The following is a 14,467-nucleotide window of genomic DNA, read 5'->3' as shown; positions in this document are numbered from 1 at the left end:
CTTTTAGGGCCCTCCTTTCTTTCTGAGAACCCCCCAGAAGGACAATAGCATTGGCCAGGTGGCTCATAGACTTCAGCATTTTATGAAGGACAGGAGATGAGGCGGGGCCCTACATCCTGAGGATGCTGGGTCCCAGGACTCAGCACTGATAGGGCAAGAGGACCAGCCACGATTTGTTAGCTGCTGGTCCCTGCTGGGTTTTCTGTCAGCAGGATGGCTAGGGTGGCAAGGTGAGAACGGCTAGTCCGAGATCTCCATCCTCTGTTACCAGGCAACTCAGAGAACCGTGTCACACAGCCACCCCGTCAGCCTCGGGGCATAGCTTGGCACTTTGCCACCCCAGACGCAATGGCAGAATGGGTGAGGAATCAGAGTGACAGGGAGGACACACTGACAGTGCGGGCAGCACCTGTCACGAGGGCAGAACCGTGGCAGCGACAGCCCTGAGCAGACTGTCACAGTCGTCCCGAGGTAGACCATGCTGGTGATCTCGGGCCATGGAGTGAACAGAACCGCTGAGGCTTGCTGGCGCGCAACCGTTCTGACCTACAGAAATGGCATTTCCTAAGGGTCACCCGTTAAGAACAGATTTGGAAGAAATGAGGAGCTAACAGTGGCAGGAATTGCTGACCGATGAAGAGTGATAAAGATGCAGGCTTACACTTGATGTTTTTTAACTTCAACTTATTCCTTTTGCTAAACATGACTCAATAACACTGTGCTGATACTTGCAAATCAAATGCAACCTTTTCCCTTAAAAGTACATTTAGAAAAGGATCGGATGTCAGCAACTGGAATTGATGCAATTATTTCATCTGATGGCAATCAGCATTTCCCCAAATATCCATAAGAGGGAGGAATCTGAATTGCTAGAAAAATTGTTCGACTGTTTCGCAAATTCAGTTTTTCTAAAAAGATTTATTTATTTTACTTGAAAATCAGAATTACAGAGAGATTGAGAGAGAGAAAATTCTTTTTAAAATTCCTAAGTTACTGGGGTTGTTATTGTGGCATGGCTAGTAAACCGGTGATGCCAGCTTATCACATGAGCATCTGTGTCCTCACTGCTTCATGTCTCACCCAGCTTCCCGCTGGAGACCTGGGAAAGCAGAGGACGGGCGTGAACTAAGGGAAGCAAGATCAACCACTCTCACTCTCTGCTCTTTCTGTGTCACTCTGCCTTTTCAATCAATACATAAATAAATCTTTAAAATAATAACATGGGGCCTGGCATGGTGGCCTGGCGGCTAAAGTTCTCGCCTCGCATGCCAGGATCCCATATGGGTGCTGGTTCTAATCCTGGCAGTTCCAGTTCCTATCCAGCTCCCTGCTTGTGGTGTGGGAAAGCAGTTGAGGACGGCCCAAAGCCTTGGGACCCTGCACCCGTGTGGGAGACCTGGAGTCTGGCTCCTGGCTCCAGATTGGCATAGCACTGGCCATTGCGCTCACCTGGGGAGTGAATCATCGGACGGAAGATCTTCCTCTGTGTCTCTCCTCCTCTCTGTATATCTGACTTTGTAATAAAAATAAATAAATCTTTAAAAAAAAAATAATAGCATGGAAGTGCTATTAAACAAAGTGCTATTAAACAAAGTGTCACTGCCTTTCTGGGGCCAACACCCAGGAGCATGGCTTCTGCACTGTGGGAACACCCCTGGCCATCAGCACAGCTTCAATCAGAGCAATTGAGGAGCTTTCACACCGAGCTTTCACATACTTAAGTATGCTGGCTGCATACTTACCAGTAAACGTGCACACATGCTCATTTTGTGGATAATCAATATTCTGAACTTCAGGGTCCCAAAATACTTGGTGTCAAATATGGATTGTGAGTTGAGTCCAGCACAGTGGCTAATCCTCCCCCTTCAAGCACCGGGACCCGATATGGGTACTGGTTCATGTCCCGGCTGCTCCAGTTCCCATCCAGCTCCCGCATGTGGCCTGGGAAAGGAGTGGACGACGGCCCAAAGCCTTGGTACCCTGCACCCACGTGGAAAACCTGGAAGACACTTCTGGCTCCTGGCTTTGGAGAGGCTCAGCTCTGGCCTTTGCAGCCATTTGGGGAGTGAACCAGCAGAAGAAAGATCTTTTTCTCTGTCTCTCGTTATCTTTGTAAAATCTGACTTTGCAATAAAAGTAAACAAATCTTTTAGAAAATATTGGTTGCATGGAATGTATCCATGTACTTACATAGATTTGCCACCTCTTAAACCTCATTCTCCTCCTTATTCCCTTGGAGGACTCTGGATGCAAATTTGTCTCTTGGTCTTTCCAGGTCGTGGACATCCTGTGGAGTGACCCAATGGCTCAGGAGGGCTGCAAGGCCAACACAGTTCGCGGAGGAGGTTGTTACTTTGGGCCTGATGTGACAGAAGCATTGCTCCGGAAACACGGCCTGCAGTTGCTGATCCGCTCCCATGAGTGCAAGCCCGAGGGCTACGAGTTCTGCCATAACCGCAAGGTGGGTGGAGCCGCCACGACAGCAGCGTGTGGGCTGGGTGGGCCATGTGGGGCTCTGTGGGCTGGCCCTCAGATCGGGGGTCTGCAGTGTGGGCTGGGTGGGCCATGTGGGGCTCTGTGGGCTGGCCCTCAGGTCGGGGGTCTGCAGTGTGGGCTGGGTGGGCCATGTGGGGCTCTGTGGACTGGCCCTCAGGTTGGGGGTTTGCAGTGTGGGCTGGACGGGGCCATGTGGGGCTCTGTGGGCTGGCCCTCAGGTCGGGGGTCTGCAGGGACTCTGAACGCCCTCTCTCTTCTGTTTCCGTTCAGGTGTTGACCATCTTTTCTGCCTCCAACTACTACGAAGTTGGCAGTAACAGAGGGGCTTACGTGAAGCTGGGGCCAGCCCTGACCCCTCATATTGTGCAGTACCAAGCTAACAAGGCGACCCACACGCTCACCATGAGGCAAAGGCAAGGCTTTTCAATCAATATTTTTCGGGGGGGGGGGCGGGAAGGCAGTGCTTGTGGGACCTGTGTCCGATGTTATTCCATTGACCCGCACTCTCCGAAGGCAGCGTTTAGCCGGGTCGAGATCAGGCATTCCAGGTGGATTCCAGCCAGGGTCCCCACCTGCCCGGCAGCACCTTCTCAGCATCTCACCTCCCTGTCATCCATGGGAGCACGTAGCCCAGTTTCCTGCAGGCCACTGTCTTCCAGGTTTCCCCTCTATTTCCTCGTTAAGGGCTCATGTTCCATTGTGAGTAGCAGCCAAAGTATCTCTCGCTGCTGTCTGTCGGATAGAGAAGCCTCAGCATGCATTTGCTGACCCTGCCTTTTCCCTTTGGGAAGGAAGCAAGGCTGTGGGGAAACCCGAGTTCTCCTTTCCCAGGCAGCACGCTGTGTGTATGAGGAAGATTTCAATAGAGTGGTTCACAATGGACTAAGCAAAGATAGCACTGTTCATGTCAGCTTTATGGATGCGCTCACTCGGAGCTCTGCTGAAGCAGCAGGCCTGTGGTGTGTAGGTTCTGATAAGACTGCCTAGCGCTAAGCTCTCGCAGAGCCCATGTGTCGGATGACAATGTGCTGTTCCCTCACGCTGAGCAGACTTCAGAGGACGTAAGATGCTGACAGGTGCAGCATTCATGCCACTGGACAGGCTTCTCTAATTATCCAGCTGAACTGAATTAAAATGAAAACAGGCCAAGTTGGCATACGTGAAACAGATAGAGAACACACTTTCATGTGCAGCATTAACCTGATGTGAACCCTGTGAACGGTGCATTATTTAAAATCACTCTTGAGCTGTGAAATGCAGACCAGTTCTGTCTGCAGGAAATCATACGTTAAAAAAAAAAAAAGTAACCTGTAGTGCAGCAAAATCACCTGTGGAGCTCTAGAAAAACCCGCAGTGCCCCCACACCCTGCTGAATCAGACTCCCCAGGAGTAGAACCTGGCGCCTGCCGTCCTATGCATCTGTGGGATTTAGTTGTTCTCGCTACAGTCCCCGGGGTGGATTTTACTAAGCTAACCCAAGAGCACCTGGCTCTGAAACATTCGATGATTACATTAATCTAGTGCAACATCACCCAGTTTACCCGGAAGTGACTTAACAGAAGGACCTCAACCACCTGGAGCCCACTGGTGAAGTTAGAAACAAGTGGGTAGTGTCAGTGAGCAGCCTTTGTTTCTGTCTCAGGTCCATAAACTCAACATCGTGTGCCCTTCCTAGAGGCACCTTCACTCAGGACCTGTGGACTTGTTGAAATCTGCTTCTCAGCCACATTCCTGGCCCCATCCCCTCGTTAGCCATGTCACCTTGAGCTCATTGCAGACGGGCTCAGCCATCACCAAGCCGTGGAGGCTGTAGCCCTCCTCCCTGCCCAACTACAGGTGACCACGGTTGACCAGCGACCAGGGCCAATACATTCTGTTTTTAGCATCCTGTATTTCTTTCACCCTCTGATAAAACAATCCATTCTCTCCAGCACATAAGCCTATGTGCTTGTGGGATTCAGGATAAGTTTTAGGTAGTTCATATTAAAAAAAAAAAAAAGTCAGGAGAATTAAGGATTGTTCAATACCCTCAGTATCTCAAAATTCAATACAGTTTTTAATCAAAATGATTGGTTTGAAAAGAAAAGAACAAACAAGCATTTGCAATGGTAGGTTATCTGGTCGTTATTTATAAAATGACTGCTTCCTCGACGTGTTCCTCTTGGATCTCTTCAGATTCTTGGTCATTCAGCTCTTCATATTCATGGAGCTACCTATTTCAGGTCAAGTGCTGTGCCCAGAATTTCTCACTCCGATCAGAACGAGTAGAATGTATAGGTGTTACTTTGTCCTTTGCAAACCGTGCCTTTGGTTTACTATCACAATCAATTTCAAGGGCAGCCTAATGGTGAAGATCACAAATGTCATTTGTTGAGTGTTTTCTATGTGCCAGGCTTCGTTGCAAGGGCTGTGTTTAAGACTCGCTCATTGAAACTGCAGGGTACTCCTCTGAAATAGGCACCCTGTAAACAGATCCAGAAACTGAGGCACAGGACCAACAAGCACCTTCTCACAAAGGTGCTCGCTTCAGAAGTTCTCTGGTGCACACCCCGCACCAGGGGCACACCCCGCACCAGGGGCACACCCCGCACCAGGGGCACACCCTGCACCAGGAAGGAGAGTACTATCCCCTGGACAGATCCTTTTAGTGCAGTGGGTAAAGTCAACGTACAGAGAATGCAGGTGGAGCGCTTCCCACGGGCCGGACGCTCCTGCGAGGCTATGTTGTGAGCAAGGGAGGAGAAAGATGCTAAACCCCACACAGTATCTTCTATCCTGACCTCAAAATGCTCTTTTTCCTCTCTCACCGCAGGATAAGCAGAGTGGAGGAGTCAGCTCTGAAGGCTCTCCGGGAAAAGTTATTTGCTCACTCCTCGGCGCTCCTGAGTGAATTTAAGAAGCGTGATGCAGACAGGAGCGGTGAGACTAGCCACGTGCAAGATGCACGGAGCAAGGAAGCCAGTCAGAAAGCTCTGTCTCACCACAGTTAGCGAGTACCTTCTACTGAAGAAATGAATGACCAAAAGTCTAATCAGAACACTTTTTCCATTAAAAGTGTATCACTTATTACAGGGGCAGAGAAAGAGACCAACTCCCCCAGTGACTGGTTTACTCCTCTTATGCCTGCAGTGGTCAGAGATGCTAAAGTCACCAGCCATTAACTCTACCCAGGTGTCCACGTGGGCAGCAGGATCCAGCCTCTTGAGCCATCACTAGTGCCACCCAGAGCTTGCGTCAGCAGGAAGCTGGAATCAGATGCTGGAATGGCATATCAGGCCCAAACACTCCGATATGGGATCCAGGGGTCTCAGCTGAATTTTTGCCACCCAAGGACAATCACCTGCCCTTCTTCTTTTCGTTTATTTAATTTATTGTTCCATTGCTTTTTTTCTAAATTTTCAAACTTTAAGATTTTAGTGTAATATGAACTTGGCCAAATATAAATGGCGACAGTAAAAACAAATGTAGTTGGGCTTGGCACAATAGCCTAGCGGCTGAAGTCCTCACCTTGCACGCCCAGGATCCCATATGGGTACCAGTTCATATCCCAGTTGGTCCACTTCCCTTCCAGCTCCCTGTTTGTGGTCTGGGAAGGCAGTGGAAGATGGCCTTGGGACCCCACACTGACATGAGAGACCCGGAAGAAGCTCCTGACTCCTGGCTTTAGATTGGCTCAGCTTCAGCTGTTATAGCTACTTGGGGAGTGACCCAGTTCATGAAAGATCTTTCTCTCTGTCTCTCCTTCACTCTGTAAATCTGATTTTTCAATACAAATAAATATAAAAAACAAACAAACACACAAAAAAACAAAAGCAATCGAAGCTAGAATGATAGGGTCAGAATTAAGCAAAACAACTAATGGAAACCACAAGAATGTGTGGTAAAACAAACCCAGGATCAATGTCCTGACTTATCGTCAAATATTTGTCACTTATTTATCATTCAGACTAAAAATATAATCTGATTAATTCAATGAAATGTCTGATGGACATCAACTAAATAGAGTATTATTTTTTAAAATCAGCAGGGGTGATGGGGCTGGCACCATGGTGTAGTAAGCTAAGCCTAAGCCTGAGGAGCCAGCATCCCATACGCCACATGTTCAAGTCCTGGCTACTCCACTGATCCAGCTCCCTGCTTATGGCCTGGGAAAGCAGCAGAAGATGGCTCAAGTCCTTGGACCCCTGCATGTACATGTGAGACTTGGAAGAAGCTTCTGGTTCCTGGTTTATAAACATAAAGCAAATCTGCTAAAAGAAAAAATAATATGATTGGTGAATATTAGCACCATGCTTAAAGTGCCCCTCGGGGTGCCTAAGCACCCTCTGTTAGAGCGCCTGTGCTGGCTCCCAGTCCCGGCTTCCCGCTCATGCACACCCTGGGAGGCAGAGCAGTGGCTCCAGCAGCAGGATCCCTGCCTCCAGGTGGGAGACCTGGATTGGAGCTTCCAGCTCAGGTTTTAACCTTCTACGTCTGTCATGTGGGTTCAGAGGCTCAAGGATTTGGGTCATCTCAGACTGCTCTCCAAGGCTGTTGGCAGGGATTTGGATCAGCAGCCGGGATGCAAACGAGTGCCCACATGGGATGTCAAGGATGCAGGCAGAGGCTTGGTTTGCTATGCAATGGTGCCTGCCCCAGAGTTGATGTTTTTCAAAGCAACTTCTGCTGTGTGTGTGTAATGTTTAATGATGTTATTTGTAAGAGTGACTTTCAGCAGTGTGAGTCACCTTACTAACTTAAACTTGGGGATGCCTTATGGAGTGAAAACAGAAATAACGGTTTTTCTGCAACATTTGGCACACACCTGGGCTTGCTGTCTGGCAGAGGCATTGCTCTCTCCAGGCAGCCAGTGATTCATCTTGCAAGCCTAGCCTGCAGCCTCCTCTGCCACGACCAGCATAGTGTGTGTATCACCACGGAGAGGGAGGAGAAAGGCCCCCATGTGCACAGCCACCGGGGTGACACCTCGCCCTCTGCTGCAGGCTGGATCTCCCTGGGCGACTGGGCCGAGGCCGTGGAGTCCGTGCTGCACCTCGGACTGCCCTGGCGGATGCTGAGGCCCCAGCTGGTGAGCGGCCTGGCAGATAACGCGCTGGAGTACGAGTCCTGGTTGGAGAACTTGGCTAAGGAACAAGTGAGCCATGAGGTAAAGGCGTGGGGGCAGCAGGGTGGCAGGAGCGCGCTCTGAGGGTGCTAGGTGGGCACACTTCCTGTTAGGGGACTTGCAGGTGCTGCCCCAAGATGTAGACTTTATCAGATCAGGATGCTGCTATGGGTCCTTGCACTTCTAAGTTGGGACTCAAACTCAGGTCCCTCTGCAATTAAGGCTCTATTTTCTTTCCTCCCCTACCTAGAACATTTATTTGACACTTACTTATTTAATAGGTCACATATCTGAGACCTTTAATATTTACAAGGAAGATAGGAACACTTCAACTGTTTTTAGTACACAGTCATTCCTCCGTGAGAATCCCCCCAATGAACCCCAAAAGTCTGTGCTCAAGCCACTTTCGTAAAATGGTGGAGTGCTGTGTGTAACCTCATGTGTCCTTGAAGTCAGCTCTGGACTCCTTGGGGTACCTAACAGAATGCAAATGCTGCAGAGAAAGTTGTTACGCTGGATTGCTCGGGGAATAATAACAAGGAGAAGCCCTGTACTCTTCAGTACAAACATAACGCTTTCCTCCAGATACTCTCAGTCCAGTCGGTTGACTGAATTCACCAAGTTGGAGTCCCATCAGATTTGCGCATGTCTGGTTGGGCGCGGGAAGGGGCATTGGAGCGTTTTTCTGGTACGCTGCAGAGAGCGGAGTGGCTAGAACGAGCGTGAGGCATCTCTGGGTTTTGTTAAAAAGGGTGTGTAATCATCAGGGTTGGTCGTGTGTCAGGATAGACCTGAACAAAAGCCAGAGATAACGTGAATATTTTCTTGCAGAACATCCAGTCCAGTCTGCTGGAAACGCTCTATCGCAACCGGTCCAACCTCGAGACCATTTTCAGGATCATAGACAGCGACCACTCAGGTAGGCACTCAGTGTTCCGGCCCTGCCACCCTGAACCCTTGAAGCTCCTTCCAGATCCCGGGTCGGCTCCACTCAAGCATTCTGGGGACATAGTGCGAGGTGTCCGTGCTCAGGTAAGGCAGAACGGGAGAAAAGCCCTGGCGGAACGCTGCAGGGCGGAGAACAAAGGCGAACTGGCTGGAAGCCTCCTAAAAGAAGAACTCATCATTGCCCCCTAGCGTTCTATCCATGATAGTCACACAAAAGTTTTTGTGTTTTTATTCTCATTTTGAATTACCTGGTTAGCAACATGGTATAAAAGAACGCAGCCTCCTGAACATTATCACCGTGTCCCCCTAAACGTCCAAAGTCTTTTCAATGTTATTACTCAATTGTTTAAGAAATATGCTAACATACTCATATCCTGAATAATTCCTTCATGTAAAGCACACAGGATTTGTTCTGTTCCCTGGGAGTGTAACTGTCACCTACGTAAGTTCGCAGCATTTCATCACTAGGACAGGAAACTCCGGCCCCACGAGCAATCATGAGCCATCCCTTATCCCTGAGGGCTCAGGCACCTTTATGTTTCTTTCCTTTCCTATAGATGTGCCTACTCAGGACATGGCAGAAATGCATTATCTCATAAGGCCTTTGGAGTCAAGACTCTTTGATTTAGCAAAATGTTTCCAAGTTCGTCGTGTTGTATGCATGTGTATGCAAAAGTGTTCTTTCCCCTCGCTGGATGCACCATCTGTCTTTATGCAGTGACCTTGCTGGCCTCGTCTTACTGCTTTTAACTTAAACTCTAGGTCATGCTACAGTTTGGAAGCATGGCTACTCTCGCCTTCTTAAAGGTTCCATTTACATGGGCTATTTTGTTCCCTTTTCAGTCCATGTGTGTCCTTAGAAGCGAAATTGGTTTCATACAAGTAGCATATAGTTAGGTCCTGTTGTACAATCTATTTAGTCACTCTTTTAATTGGAGAATTTAATCCATTAACTTTTCTTTTTATTAGAAAGGGAGAGGGAGAAAGAGTGAGAGCTAGAGTGAGAAAGAGAGAGATGCAGAAAGAAAATATCTCCTATTCACTGGTTCACTCGCCAAATAATCGCAATGGCTGAGCAAGGCCAAAGCCAGCAGCCTGCAACTCCAACCACAGCTTCCATGTGGGTGGGCAGTAGGGTCCCAGGTCCTTGGGCCATCTTCCACTTCTTGGGAGTTAGACTGGAGGTGGAGCAGCCCAGACTCAAACCAGTGCTCATTGGAAATGCCAGCTTTGCAGACATTAGCATACCCCAAGTCCTTTAACATTTAAGGTAATTAATGAAAGTTAAGATGTTGCCACTCCCTTCGTTATACTTTCAATTAATATTTTTATCAGAGTTCTTTCTGTCTCTTTTTTCATAATCTTCATTTGTAGGTGAATGGTTTTCATTCTGTTGTTATTCTTGCAAGTCTGTAATAGGTTCTTGATATTTATCATGAGGCTTCAAAGAACTTCTTTTGGCAATTAAAAGTTAACTTAAAATGCTTACTGCTTGATGTGGACTATAAATATAGGGAAATAGACAAACAACCAAAGAGGCAACAAATTCTATTAAGCTCTGTATTTGTGCTCCATTTTCCCCATATTGTTGAAGTTTTTGATGTTACCCCTGACTTTTTAAATGTTGCCCTGTATGCTTGCACTTTACAGACGAGATTACAAGGGCATTTTCAGTCTTCACCATAAAGATGCAAATGATTTACACATCACAGATTTGTGTTGCTACTCTTACCCAAGAGTTTTCTACCTTCTGATATTTTATCACTCGTCAGCACCTCTGCTTTTGGGTTCGGAGAACTCCCTTGAACATGGCTGGCTGCACAGGTCTAGCAGTGTTACATTCTCTCAGCTTTCCCTGGGAACACCTCCATCCCTCCCGGTGTCTGACTGCTGGCTTGGCTGCAGGCAGGACTCCTGGCTGCCAGTTTTCCCCCTCAGTCCTGGGAAAGTCTCCGCCCTCCCACCTTGCCACTAGACTTTGTGCTGGCCAGTCTCCAGCCAGGCAGGTCGGGACCCTGTCCTGTGCCACTGGCTTCTTTCCTCTGGTAACCTGGAGAACCTTCTCTTTATCTTCAGCCTTGGAAGGCTGAACGGCGTCATGGGGTAGACCTTGTGGCATTGAATCTTAACTGAAGAAATTTGACCTTCCTGGGTAGTTTTATATTTCTCTGGGTTTGAGAAACTTTCTCTCATTGTCCCTTTGAATATACTTTCTATACCTTTGATATTCTCAAGCCCGTCTTGAATCCTAATAACTCAAATATTTACTCTTTTCATGCTCTCCAATCTTTCCCCTAAGCTTTTGTTCATGACTTTTTCTTCTCGTCCAACTGTTTCAAATGAGTCTTTGAGTTCACCGATTTTTCTCTTTTGTTTGATCTGTGCTGTTGGTGTCGTCTGTGGCGCTATTCCTGTCACTTGGTGTACTTTTCAGTTGAAGGTTTCTGTTGTGCTTCGTTCATTCTACACCTCTCCAACCTTGACTACTGAATCATGTGTCATGGGAATCACTCTTTTGCATTTTGTTGAGTCACCTTAACACGGTTGTTTTGCTGAGTATTTGGAAACTACATTTCCCAGGTGGCTGATTTCTGGCACCTTCTTTTGTTCTTTAGCTGATGTTTGTCTGTGCAGTGAAGGATTAGTTAGAGCAATCTGGCTTCCTTTGTGTCTTAGAAACTCTGACATGTTTGTTTGTTTTTCTCTATCTCTGTATACTTCTGCTATTTCAGCACTAGATGGCACCCGAGGCCATGGTTTGCCATTGGCCTCCTGGTTGGTTTTGGGGGGGTGGAGTTGTTTTATTTTGTTGTTTTGTTTTGTTTTTCACTGCCTCAGTCCTACAATACTCCCAAACTCAAATTAGTCCCAAACCCACAGTTGGTGCGTGTTCAGCATGAGCTGTGGAATTGCCCATAAAGGGGTGGTCTGTCCCAACAAGCTTCTCCTTGGGCTGTGTTGGGCTCACACTTGTCCTGTGTCTGTAAAAACTCCAATGGTGCGTCCCGTCTGGAGCCCTCAGCCCACCAAGACCAATACAGCCTGGGCTAGGGCCAGAGCTCAGCCTGCGTCCCCTCGAGGGGCCTTTCAGTAGGGTTTCCCTTTGCTGCGGGTTGGAGACGGGTGGAAGAGCTGGCCTGACTATGGAAGCTCCAAGTACTCACTCCGCAGCCATGGGCCTGAGTTCCAGGGCAGGTGCACGCAGTCCCATGGACTTTGTTTTGTAGTGGAGCCTGGCTGTGGGATGCAGTCCCTTCTCCCCCTCCCTAGCAGGAGGCCTGTCACCACTCCACACGCCTTGGAGCTGGGGCCAGGTGTCTCTCTCCTTGCTTTACTCATATGGCCTCAGGTTTCCTGCACAGCTAGTCAGCTTGAGCAGCTTGGTATGTGTTTAGTGGCCATTTATTTACCTTTGGAGAAATATCTATTCAAAACAATTAGGCATTTATAAATTGGGACTATTTGTCTTGTGACTTGTAGGGAAATATATAAATATGCATATGTATGTGTGTATATATATATGCATTCTGAATACTGGCATGTTAACAATATTTGGCTTACAAACACTTTCTCTGACTTGGGAGTCTGCCTTTTTACTTTCTTGGTAGCACCCTTTGATACACGTAAGTTTTGAATTTTTAAAAATTCAATTTATTTTTGTTGTTGTTTGTGCTTCTTGTGTATGGTTAGAACACTAATTCAAGAGCACAGAGATTTATGGCCATGTTTTCCTCCAGTTTTGTAACTTTAACTCTTACATATGGGTTTTTAATCCAAACAGAGTTAATTGTTATATGCAGTGTGAGGTAGGGGTCTAACATTCTTTTGTGTGCAGGTATCTAGTTGTTCCTCCAAAATTGTTGGAAAAAAAAAAAAAACTGTTCCCATCAAATGATGTTGGAACCTGTGTAAAAAAAATTCCAATGGCTGTGGATGCATTTCATAAGGAGAACCATAAGGTGGCTTAATGCATTATTTTTTAGCATGGCACTATTGAAATTGAGATGGGTGATTCTTTATTTTGGGCACTGTTGGATAAAAAGTCGAGCTCTGGCCTTTATCTTCTAAATACCAGTAGCATCCCACCTTCACCTCAGTTGAGATCATGCAAAGTGTCTGCAGAGATTGGCCTGACATTGTGGCACTGGCATCCTGGTACTAAAGTGCTATTAAAATGCCACTGCTCTGCTTCCTGTCTAGCTTCCTGTTGGTGTCCCTGGGAGAATGCCTGGGGAGTCCGGCCCTTGCTAACACATGGGAGACGAGCATGGAGTTCCTGGCTCCCACATCAGCCTGGTCCAGCCCCGGCTGCTGCTGTCATATGGGGAGGGAACCAGCAGCTAGAAGGTCTTTCTCTGTTTCTCCTTGTTTCAGATTTTTTAGTATTATTCTTTTTAATGTGACTGCAGGCATTGCTCAATATCTTCTGAAGGGGGAACAAAATGATTCCCAGGAGAACATCCTGGGGACCTAGTGACTTCATGTGGCTGCCCTGGTTGCTTAACCAGAGCTGAAGCCTTGGGAGTCTCCTTCCTGTTTAACGGAGAGCACCTGTGCCCTCGGAGTAATGTCATAGAAATAGACATGTCATGGTAACGTCATAGGAAATGAGCGTTGCCGTCTGCATTCTCTCACTGGGGCGACTTGTTGCCTCTGGCCAGGGTTCATCTCACTGGATGAGTTCAGGCAGACCTGGAAGCTCTTCAGCTCCCACATGAACATCAGCAGCACGGAGGACTGCATCTGCGACCTTGCCCGAAGCATTGACTTCAACAAGGATGGCCGCATCGACATCAACGAGTTCCTGGAGGCGTTCCGCCTGGTGGAGCGGTCCTGCTCCGGGGACCGGGCCCTGGCTGGCTCTGCCTGCACCGACGCCGGCGGCGGCACACCGGGTGCACCCTGAGGACCACCTGGTGCTCTGGCCCAACCTGCCTCGTGGGTGGTACGGAGATCCTTGCTGGCTGGTCCCAGTGTTCTCGAAGGTGCGAGAATCTGCTAGCCTGTGTGCTTGGGAGTCGCAGATGCGGAGGGGCGCGGGGCTGCCCAGCTCCATCTCGGAGTCTTCACCAAGCAACTCAAGTTCAGATGTTTTTAAACTTTCAAATGAACTTCGGTTCAGAACCACTGACAAACCTCCTTGTTGTTTTGGTTTTATCCCTTTTATTTACTGTGTAAAATATGTCATATTGGTAAAGTTGTGAAAAATATGCAGACTATATTTTGATTTTCTTTCTTGTAACTGTTTTTTTAAAAATAAACACATATATTTATGACAATTTTCCCTATTTGCTACATAATCTGTGGTTATTACCTTAATCGCAGCATACATTTTTTCAATTGGGTACATTATAATTTAATTCAGCCATTGTCTGAATTATTAAATGTGTTTAGTTTGTCTTTTTTTTCCTTACCATAAAAACATTGTGACAAATTACTTTGCACATTGTAGTTTGTTAGACCAACATTTTTAAAAATCATGCATTTTCTGAGGATAAAAGTCCAGAAAGGGGGACTAAAGTCCTTACGTTGCATGTGCCGGGATCCCATATGGGCACCAGTTCGTATCCCGGCTGCTCCACTTTCCTTCCAGCTCCCTGCTGATGGCTTGGGAAAGCAGAAGAATGTGGCCCAAATCCTTGGGACTCTGTACCCGCACGGGAGACCCAGAAGAGACTCCTGGCTTCAGATTGGCTCAGCTCCGACCACTGTAGCTGCTTGGGAAGTAAATCAGTGGATGGAAGATCTTTCTCTCTGTAAATCTGATTTCTCATTAAAAATAATAAATTTTTAAGAAAAATTTTAAATAAAATTTTAAAAGTACAGAAAGGGGATTATTGCATCTAAGCTTGTTGTATTAGTTGGGTTCTCCAGAGAAATGTCACCAGCAGAAGATGCACAAATCCATCCAGACACACA

At 47.4% G+C, this 14,467-nt stretch overlaps 1 protein-coding gene across 1 annotated transcript in view; it reads left to right on the top strand.

Annotated features, from left to right (window-relative positions):
• Positions 1 to 13,454, top strand: part of PPEF2 (protein phosphatase with EF-hand domain 2) — a 28,539-nt gene extending 15,085 nt beyond the window's left edge. Inside the window, exons 11-16 of the mRNA XM_040967140.1 lie at positions 2,276 to 2,461; positions 2,767 to 2,909; positions 5,309 to 5,415; positions 7,479 to 7,642; positions 8,432 to 8,519; positions 13,210 to 13,454. Of these exons, the coding sequence (XP_040823074.1) occupies positions 2,276 to 2,461; positions 2,767 to 2,909; positions 5,309 to 5,415; positions 7,479 to 7,642; positions 8,432 to 8,519; positions 13,210 to 13,454 (933 nt within the window). The remainder of the gene's footprint in view (positions 1 to 2,275; positions 2,462 to 2,766; positions 2,910 to 5,308; positions 5,416 to 7,478; positions 7,643 to 8,431; positions 8,520 to 13,209) is intronic.
• The last annotated feature ends 1,013 nt before the right edge of the window (positions 13,455 to 14,467 follow it).

Source organism: Ochotona curzoniae, unplaced genomic scaffold (genome assembly GCF_017591425.1).
Source record: "Ochotona curzoniae isolate NIBS_2020 unplaced genomic scaffold, NIBS_Ocur_1.0 scaffold_4506, whole genome shotgun sequence".
Taxonomy (NCBI): domain Eukaryota; kingdom Metazoa; phylum Chordata; class Mammalia; order Lagomorpha; family Ochotonidae; genus Ochotona; species Ochotona curzoniae.
The sequence above is the reverse complement of the archived record's forward strand: the minus strand, read 5'-3'. Positions and strand labels throughout refer to the sequence as shown.